Source organism: Pinus tabuliformis, chromosome 4_2, assembly GCF_031772625.1.
Source record: "Pinus tabuliformis cultivar Carrire ecotype Pingquan chromosome 4_2, CPIR1, whole genome shotgun sequence".
In the NCBI taxonomy this organism is placed as follows: Eukaryota; Viridiplantae; Streptophyta; class Pinopsida; order Pinales; family Pinaceae; genus Pinus; species Pinus tabuliformis.
Window position 1 is genome coordinate 1,157,505,426 of NC_142304.1, and position 10,631 is coordinate 1,157,516,056.

At 37.7% G+C, this 10,631-nt stretch overlaps 1 protein-coding gene across 1 annotated transcript; it reads right to left on the minus strand.

The window, feature by feature from the left end:
* Window positions 1–355: 355 nt before the first annotated feature.
* Window positions 356–3,646, minus strand: LOC149173776 (uncharacterized). The gene is made up of 2 exons (XM_089426826.1): window positions 904–3,646; window positions 356–801 (listed from the first exon to the last, which is right to left on the minus strand). The coding sequence occupies exons 1-2, from the start codon at window positions 3,644–3,646 to the stop codon at window positions 356–358; spliced, it is 3,189 nt and encodes a 1,062-aa protein (XP_089282952.1).
* Window positions 3,647–10,631: the final 6,985 nt, after the last annotated feature.

Sequence of the window (10,631 nt, forward strand, 5' to 3'; positions counted from 1 at the left end):
TCCCTTCAATAATTTTGAAACTAAAAAAATATTTTTGTCTTTTTCACCATTCAAAACAAATTCAAAGTTCTTACATGGACATGGAAATATAAATAAAACAAATGCACAATGCATTTTTTTGTATATATAGAAAGGCCATTGAACATAAAAATTTCCATGATATAAAATTTTATAATTGCAACATTTCTAGAATGCCATCCATTGCAAATCTCACTTTATTGCTGATCCACATGCACCCAACAAGAAAGATGCCATAGAAAGAAGGAAAAAGGAATATGACTCAAACTACATGCAACCAATGGCAATGGACTCAAATTAGTTTATGGTTAAGCTAAGCAACCACTACTTCTTTAGGCTAGAATGTGGAAGAACTTTGGGCTTTGACAATGTTATTTTGAGTAGTGCTTGAATTGCCCAACAAATGTGTTATATCTGATTGGAATGTTGGAATTCTAGTGACTCCTAAAAACATATTTCTTATGCTTTGGAGTGTACCCACAATATCCATCATATTAGGACGTCCTTTAGGGGATTCTATTGTGCATAACAAACCCACATTTATGAGTTGTTTGAGGCAATTGAGATATTTATCTTCTTCAATGCTCATACTAGTCCTCAATAGAATTGTGTCTACCACTTCCTCTACTCTGTTTGGAAAAGCATTACCCACCCATTTTTGTAAGTTCATTCCTTCCCCAAACATATCATCGGTGGGCTTCTTTCTAGTGAGCATCTCCAATAACATTATTCCATAGCTGTAAACATCACCTTTTGTTGTGACACGTCCACCCAATCCATATTCTACATTCAAACATTATCATAGTAAGCTTATCAATTCACAATGTTTAATAAAAACAGGAAAATCGTAACATTGCCTAACATGCTATCTAGTTAAAGTAATACCTGGAGGAATGTAGCCAGTAGATCCTTTGAGTGCACTTGTGGAAGTGAAAGAAGAATCTTCAGAATTTGCAAAGCATATGGTAGCAATGCCAAAGTCTATCAAATATGCTGTCATATCTTCACCCATAAGCACATTGTTGGGTTTTAAGTCACAGTGGATCACTTGCACGAAACAATGATGATGGAGATATGTTATTCCCTCAGCAATATCTATTGCTATATTCAGCCTTTTAATCAAACACAAATCACTTTGTTCTTCATTATTGTGATATAACCACTTCTCCAAATTTCCATTTGGAATTAATGGAAATATTAAAGCTTTGACTTGGAGGTCTGAGTAAGATGTTATAATTCTAATCAAATTCCGATGCCTAACTTTACTTAGAACCTTGCATTCCTTGTCAAAGCTCTTGTAAGCCCTTTCATCTTCCACATTAAGAAGCTTGATAGCAACAATTGTGCCATCATTCAAAGCCCCTTTGTACACTTTCCCAAAACTTCCAATTCCTAACAAGTTGGCATCACTAAATTCATCTGTTGCAGTAATGAGCTCTCCATAGGAAATTCTTCGGTGCCCCACATTTAAGGATGCACTAGACAATTTATGTTTCTTGTGACATCGTCTCCACAAAATTCTCAGAAATAAACATGATACAACATTGGCTATAATTGCACTAACCATTATTATAACTCTTTTTAGATGCCCAACATTATGATGTTTGCCAGTAGAGCATGGTGGCAAACTTACCCAAGGCCCACAAAGACCCGTATTTCCAGCAAATGCAGTGGCACCAAGCTTTCTGAAAACTCCCCCTTTAGGGACTTGTCCTGACAACTTGTTGAAAGAAAAATTCAAGTGACGAAGCATTTTGATATTTTCCAATGACATGGGTATTTGACCTGACAAATTGTTGGAGGATAAGTCCATGTCCTCAAGACTGAGAAGTTCATCAAGTGAATCTGGAATCAGACCTTCAAGTGCATTGTAGGAAAGATTAAGATATTGTAGTTCTTTGCAACTTCTGAGTGCATTTGGAATGTGACCGATTAGCTGATTTCTAGAAAAATCTATAGCTTGAAGCATAGTCATTTTGCTTAATCCGGATGGCACGGGACCATGTAATAAATTGTTTGAAAGGTTGAAATAAAAAGCTAAATTTGCAAGGCCTGCAACTTCTGGAGGTATGTGCCCACTAAGCTTGTTATATGATAGATCTACCAGTAATAAATTAACACATTTCCCTAAATTTGCAGGTATATTACCTGATAACTGGTTCTGATGAAGATATAGATGTGTTAGTTGTTGAAGATGACCAACAGAATCAGGGATTCTTCCAAAGAGATTATTTCCCCTTAAATCCAGTAAACTTAAGCTTTTGAGTTTCCCAATTTCTATTGGAATGTTTCCTTGGAAATTGTCATAGGCCATATATAAGCCCTGCAACTTTTGAAGCATATTAAGTGAAGAAGGAATTGGCCCTGTAAAAGAGTTAAGACTCAATGCAAGGCGTATTAAATTAGTGAGGTTTCCAATCTGTGGAGGTATTTCTCCTGTTAATTTATTGTCTACCAAGCCTAAATAGGTCAGTTGTGTAGAGAGCTGTCCTATAGAAAAGGGCAAACGTCCTGTGAGACGATTAGCCGATAACTCTATGTTCTTTAAGTTGGAACAGTTAACAAGAGCAGTAAGAATGGGCAAGTTCATGGTGCTGCCACTAACCAGTTGATTATGGTATAAGCCAAGCGTGAGAAGCTTTGTCAATTTACCGAACTCCGTGGACACCACTCCACTGAGCTGATTTCTGGCCAAATCGATTATTTGAAAGTTCGTACAATTGAAGAGGGAAGCAGGAATGCTGCCAGTCAACTGATTAGAACCTAGATAGAGTTCTGTCAACCAGATGTTCTTGCTACACAACTCTCTGGGAATGTGACCAATCAACTGGTTTACAGCTATATCCAATACTTGAAGGTTTGTGCAGTTAGACAAAGAAGATGGAATGTGTCCTATGAGATGGTTAACATGCAGACTTATAAAGCTGGCCTGACTTAACATACCCAATTCGGAAGGAACACTTCCATGAAGATTGTTGTTACCCAAATCCATCTGGTCCAAAGAAGATAGGTTTCCCAAGCATGCTGGGATTGTACCCGTCAAATTGTTATTTCCTAACACAAAGAATTGTAAGCTGGATAGAACACATAGTTCTGCGGGAATATTTCCTGTGAGATTGTTAAAGGACATACTCAAGTCCCACAAACTACGGCACTTACCAAGAGTGGGTGGAATAGAACCTTGGAGTTGATTGGAAAATAGGTAAAGAGTATTTAAGCGAAACAAATTTCCCAAATCATAAGGAATATGATCGTGGAAACTGTTATTGCTAACATCAAGTACTCTAAGAAAGGAGAGATTGGCGAGAAGAGGAGAGATTGTACCTTGTAATGCCATGCTTGAAACATTGAGGGAAACGACTCTCTGCCTGCGCCTGCTGCATATGATACCCGTCCACTCGCAGAACGAAACATTCGGTTTCCAGGTAGCGGCTAAGGATTGGAAGGGGTCATATGTAATTGCAGACTTGAATGCAAGTAGAGCGTGTTGATCGGTAGCATTGGTTAGACGAGGATGGTGACGATTAGAGAGATGAGTTGTTGAAAACACAAAAGGATTGGCAAAGAGAATGAAATAAAAGAGGAGGAGGCACCACCAGGAAAGAGAAGGGATGTAACAGATCTCCATATTTTCCTTCTCTAACAGAATGATCTCTGAAACACAACAGTCACAATGCTTCAGAAAACCATTGTGATTGCTTGCTTATATAGACGCATAGATTCATTTTTAACTTCAAAATGTTAGAAATGTAAAAGGAGAATAAATTCAAACTTAGAAAAAAGTTGGCGAAATCGTCTAGCTGTCTACCATTTTTTCCAGAAATCTTTTCAGACTGCTTTCATGCTTTCCTTTCACTATGACGACGTATATACCGCGCACTTTCATCATCAATCCCTTGCTCCAACTACACGGCCATAAGGGTCATCTTGACTACTGACTATTGGTCTGTGACTTTTATCTAGATGGATACAGATAAATCGTCCAGTGTGCTACTTTTCCCAGAAATCTTTTCACACCGCTTTCCTTTCAGAATAACAACGTATATACCGCGCACCTCGAACTAGTGTAATCGTTCTTCATTATCAATCCCCTGCTCCAACTACACGGCAAGGGGACCTCGCAATCTCCGGCCATAACTAAGGGTCATCTAGAATATTGACTGTTGATCTCTGACTTTTAGACCTAAATGTAAAAGGAGAATAAATTCAAACTTAGAAAAAAGTTGGCGAAATCGTCTAGCTGTCTGCCATTTTTTCCAGAAATCTTTTCAGATTGCTTTCCTTTCACCTTCATCATCAATCCCTTGCTCCAACTACACGGCAAGGGGACCTCGCAATATGTCTGGCCATAAATATTGACTGTTGATCTCTGAATTCTAGACGAATGCAGATAAATAGTCGATAGTCACCTTTCCGGTGACTAATTTCACAGATCTATAGTCTACATGACCCTTGACATTTGAAATTAGTTGTTAACCACTATTGACGATCTAACTTCCAACACTATGAAGACCCCAATAATCAAGGAACAAGAAAAATGTGTAGGAGATTCTAGATGTTAGGAAACCGAAAATAAACAAACGTCTAGTTGTTTTTCGCGCAAATCACGCTGGAAGAGAGGGTTCATGTTAGCTGCATTACTAAGCTGTTAATATGAGGGATTAGGAATGATTTATTAATGTTAAAAAATGGGTGTTAAATAATGGATTAGATGTCAATATTTAAAAATGGGTGTCATATGTTTAAAATAATGGTTTAGAAGTTAGAAAGAGAGGTAAAATAATAAAACAAAATGTTAGATGTTTGAGTCGTGTCTTTGTGTTTATGGAAGGAGGGGTACTTGTTGGGAAGCTCTGTTTAATAAAATGTTTTTTTAGTGGTATGTTTGTTTTACATTTTTATTATTATTATTTAGTTTTATCTTTTAATAAAATTGTTATTGCTGGTAGGAAAAATATTCGAAGAAAAATATCAAGTTAAAGGTGTAGAAAGAAATCGCTAAGAGGACATTGAGGTGATTTCCAACACATAGTTATGTTGATTTTCATGAAAGATGAAATGAGATTATGTGGAACATTGAGATTGTGAAGTTAGAATATTATAGTAGATAAGGGTTGGACTCTCAAAGAGTTCTAACCATGTCATAAAATTATGCTTGACTATTGTAAAGAAGATTTGAGATTTGTTGAGGGGTAAAATGCTTTCTATAGCTCCATCTCATTATGATTGAGTTGAATATGTTTGAGAGGAAAGAGGAAGTGTTAGGTGCTCATACATAAAGCTCCCTTTGTGAATACTTATGAGTTATTTTGTGAAAGGTGAGATTATTCATATGAATTCCTAGTAAAAGTTAGTGAAATGTGTTTTTCTATGTGAGTTATTATCAATATTGTTGGGTCGTTAGTAAGAGGGTGTAAGACCCTTGCCTAGAGTGGCATTAGGCACCTCCATCGAACTAATGCAAATGACCATGTTGGATAGATGATTTGGTGGAGACATCTTGATCCATTAGCAAGGTGAATTTTAGGGTTGACTTGCTTAGGCAAACTTCAGATAGACATTTTGGCCCATTAGCAAGATAGACTATGGACAAGCTTGGGTGCACTCCTATAGAGAAATAGGGTGCAATACTTGGGTTCTTTTGCAGATAGATAGGGTGCACTACAGAGACTTGGGTGTTCTTCTAGACAGATAGGGCACACTACAGGTACTTGGGTGCTTCTGCGGATAGATAGGATGCCTGCGGATAGGGTTTGGGCACTTCTTTGGATGGATAAAGTGCATTTTTCATGGAGTCAAGCTGAATTCAACAAGGATTTGGGCAGACTTGGATAAAGGTTTGAGAATTTGGAGTGTTGAGACTTATATGAATCAATGGAATTAGGTGTTTTGCACTGGGTTCTAACAAGCAAATGAGATGCCTTGGAGCACAAGTTGACATGGATTGCAATTGTGGGATGCACTCACTGAGTGCACTCCCTTGGGCATGCATCCGTCACGATATGTTCATTGGGTGGTTTGGGTGCATTTGAGTGCAGAGAGAGTTGTGGATGGATGAACACCCTTGGCATGCTAGATAAGACTTGGTAGATGAGACAACCTAGGTGGATGGATGACTTAGTGGGATCAATATGACTTGGACATGGACTTCACGTGATGGAATGGTTTGGTGGAATGAGCTCGCTTGATGAGACTTCTTAGAGTGACATGAATTGTCAAGAAAAAGGAAAAACACATATGAGTGGATGTTTCATGAGCCAAGGCACCAACAATCATAAATGAATCATCACTAATTGATGGAAGAAAAAAGTGCTTTAAAGGAGGGAGTTATATGCTTGTGCCATGGAGGGATGTGATGAAGCAACTTGTATTTCCTTGGTGAGATGGAAAATGGAACATGGTTGTAGAAGGAAGACATGTCAAAGTTCTTGGGTTGGTTTGTACAAGGTCATTTGGACATTTTTGGGCACAAGGTTGTCCTTCCACGATTTATTTGTACTCTGAAATTGAGCCACAAGCATAGGCATGCTCTTCCTATTGTATCAAACACACACACACACATAAGAGTGTTAGGAACCTAGCTTGGGTGCTACCCATCCACATATACTAAGTTCTTCTGTGGATGTTTTACACATTTGAATGTATTGTCACATGTATGCGTAACACTATCTAAGTGTTATGTAAGTTTTAATCCTTTTACAATAATGCAATGCACATAGGATTCTTAATTATAATAATAATAAACAATGGAAAACACAAAATAAATAGAAATTTTCGATGGAAACCCTAACTAGGAAAACAAAAAATTGTTTAGAGCCACAACCTTAAGTTTTATCATCAATTAACTTCATTGTTTACAATATAATATATAGGATCTTGTGACATCCAAGGCACCTAATCGACTGACTCAGATTAGATTACAATCTTAATTCCTTAACCGTAATTACAAAACCATGGGTTGGAATTCTATTCACCGTAATAACGCCAAAAGAAAAGTTGTGTGTCAAAAACCACTAAAAACCAGACAAAAAATACACCCCTCTTTTTTTCCCTAGTGACTTCATGGAAAAACACCCCTCTTGGAGGAAGTCCAAATGTAACCCACTTTTATGGCTAAGTTAATAAACTTGGGAGTAGCTGAAGTGCTATAGACTTTAAGGGGTATGTTGGATATTCTAGTTACCTTAACAATAGGTTTGGGTAGACTTTCGAGTGGAAGCTTGGAATAACAATTGTGACGATGACTCTCTTTGTGAACTCAAGGAAAACTTGTGTTATAGTTATTGGAGGTGATCTTGGTAGTCAACTACCACATTCCTTTTTTTAATTGAAGCATCAACAACTCACTACCATGAAGTAGGTAGTGGAATCGAAAGGAAATTGAAGGTGTTGAGCTTGGTGAAAGATAAAGGATATGGAGGAGTGGTTTTGTTAGAAACTTTTGATGGCAACATGCCATCCTCTCCTATTTAGAAACAATGAGTTGGATAGTTTGGAGTTCAAGATGTAGGTACTAGTGCGTGGGTGACTAAGAAGAATCATTTGAGTTGTGGAGGCAACTTGATAGTTTTATAGAAGAAGTGAAATTTTCCCTTAGGTGACTGTGATGATCATGTGAAAGCACCAAATACTTGTTTAGTGAGACAAGGAAGTTCTATTCTATGTGATGAGTGGAGACAATGAAGGTGTCATCCAAGGAAACATTGACAATCGACCTATATGGGGCAACAAGGAATGTAGACCAAGTGACTTGGACAATGTCCTCCCACCTTTTGTACAACACTTAGGATGAGGTAGAGAATTCCTTAGGTAGCTTGAAAATGATTGTTGGATGACCTGAAGATTGGAAGGATCATTATTTGAATGTGATTGAAGTATTGGTACGTACATGCCTCTCTTTAACAAAAGGTACGAAAGTATTTTAGCTATCTCATTTGATTTAGGACGCTTTGGATAGATTATTGAGACACTTGAGGGATGCAAACATGTTGTTAATATGCCACCTTCATTTTGAATGTTGAGTTGCAAAAGGTCACTTGACAGTTGGAGGCAAAGGTGGGGAATTTACCTAGGTCCAAAGGAATTATGTAGATAGACTTGATTGTATCATGAAAAGATATTTCCAGCATGGTGTGTATTTATCATTACTTGAGCATGATCGTTGGGTTGGTCACTTGACTTTTGAACACATAGATGTATTTATGTACAAGAGCATGGAAGGTTGATTGAAGTAATGGTGTAGTATCAAGTTTGGACATGTAGGATTTGGATGAACATTGAAAATGTTGGAGTAGAGGCTCACTAGACTTGGAGCCATAATGGACACCATGGGGATGGTAGCGACTACATGATGCATGTTTTCTTGTCTAAGTAGGATTACTCAAAATTGTTTGCTTTTATAAGTAGGAAAACCCAAACTTGAGTAAGTATATGAAGACGATGGAATATTCAACCAAGGAAACCATGAAGCTTTTGACTTGTATGGTAGGCTTGGCAACAAACCAAGATGACAAGTTTGAGGTGTAGAGACCTTGGTATTTGAGGACCAAGGAGGAGGTTGAAACTTTCTTGGGCACACTTAAGTGAGCCAGTTGGTGATAATACTCAAAAATCAAATGATTATTGGAAGAATGCAAGGGTAGAATTGGAGTGGATGCGCTTATATGGGCCTTTTGATGCAAAAGTACAATGGCCTTCCAACCTCATCACATGAATCAGACATGGGTGAATTATGGATATTGGAAATGGTCTTGATAGCCACTTGCCATGGACTTCTAATTGAGATGCAACAATATGGCTCATTGTCAAGAAGCTAATGGTGGAGCCTAGTGTTCCTTTGAAGAAGGTGCCTTGGCTCAATAGAGACAACATAACGTTGGATTAGAGGAAATGACTTGACAATTGAGGTAAGAGTTGTGACATTTCCTTAGTCTAGGAAGAGTTGTGTAGAGGGAACAAATTACATAAGGATAAGACTATTATGGGGCATGGGACATGAATTCTCACAGATTGGACATGGCAGTTGGAATAGATACCCAACCAATTCAAGACTTGGGACGTTTAGAGAATAAAAGAATAAAAAAGGGGTAAACGTCTGAATGTTGTAGTAGGTTTGGAGGTGTGACATTTGGATGATATGTTTGATGAAGGATGGATTGCACTTATAGGAGATAGTAGCAATAATGGTGGATTAAAGTGCAACCATTGTAGCAAAAGGAAACAATGACCAAGTGCATTGTTTATAGAATTGGGTAGTAGGCATTGTCCACGAAGTGGATATAATGTAATTACATGTCAACTCTATCATGGAAAATGTAGAGTAGTTGTGATTTTTTTGATATAGTAGGATTTTAAAATCCGGGGTTAAATACATTAGCATGAAATTCAAGGTTTCCACTAGTCTTTGGTTGCAAACAAATGCATGGATTCAGATGGACTTGAGAATAGAGGCTCTTGGGATGTTGTTGAGGATGTAAGATAATCACTTAAGAGTTGTGTTTAGAACCTTCATTGCATTGATGTAGACGACTATGTTTAATAGACGATTTGGTGGAGATGCCTTTGCCCATTAGTAAGGTGTGTTATGGATAACCACCTTGGCCCATTGACAAGGTGAATTTTGGGGTTTCCTTGGCAAAGTATAATCTATTCAAACATCTAGGACCATTGGATAAATGGAACGTGGAAAAGCTTGGGTTCTCCTATGGTGAGACAAGGTAAACTATGGAGAAATTAGTACTCGTGTGAATATATAGGGTGTAATATGGAGACTTGGGTGCTTTTACGAATATATACGACTTGTTGCAGAGACTTGGGAACTCCTGCAGATAGATAGGGTTCATTGTGGATAGGACTGTGGTGCTCATATAGATAGATAAAGTGTGTTGTGGAGGGAGATAGGATTGATGCACCAAGGAGTTACGTGGATTTGACTAAAGGTTCAAGGATTTGGTGTGTTGTGACTTATACAAATTGACAGAGTTAAGTTCCTTGGGGCGCAAACTACCATAAACCACAATCATGGGATGCACTCACAAAGCATACTCTCTTGGGCATCCATCCATTAAGCACATGTACATTGGGCGCTTTGGGTGCACTTGAAAATGGATAGAGTTGTGGATGGATGGATGACCTTGTTGTGCTTGAGATGACTTTGTAGATATAGTGACCTTGACATGGACAACCTAGCATATGGATGACTTGGATGTGGACCCAGTGTAAACTGTTATTTCTAAGATTGAGTATTCTAAGAAAGGAGAGTTTGTTGCACCGAGAGGTGCATTCTACAACCCAATATGAGTTGACATGTTCAACCTGGAGTTGAAATGTGTCTCTTTTAAAATAATCTCGATAAAAAAACAATGTCAGATAGAATATAAAACAAATACATACCTACATATATTAATGGTAAGTTTTAATTAAAAGCATTATAAAACATCAATAATAAACATCAATAATACCACTCTCAGTATCCTTGCTTGGTTAGTTGTTGCGCCGGAGGCGCTCTACAACCTAGTATAGGGTATATGTGTAGGCATTAGATGTAAGATGTAAACATTTTTTAAATTCAATTTTTTTAATTGTAATTTTGTTTTTATTAATAAAATTACCAA

Coding starts and splice junctions, on each gene's coding strand:
- LOC149173776 (XM_089426826.1), bottom strand. CDS start 3,646: ATGGAGATCTGTTACATCCCTTCTCTTTCCTGGTGGTGCCTCCTCCTC. Junction 802..903: donor TACTGGCTACATTCCTCCAG/GTATTACTTTAA, acceptor GTTTGAATGTAG/AATATGGATTGGGTGGACGT.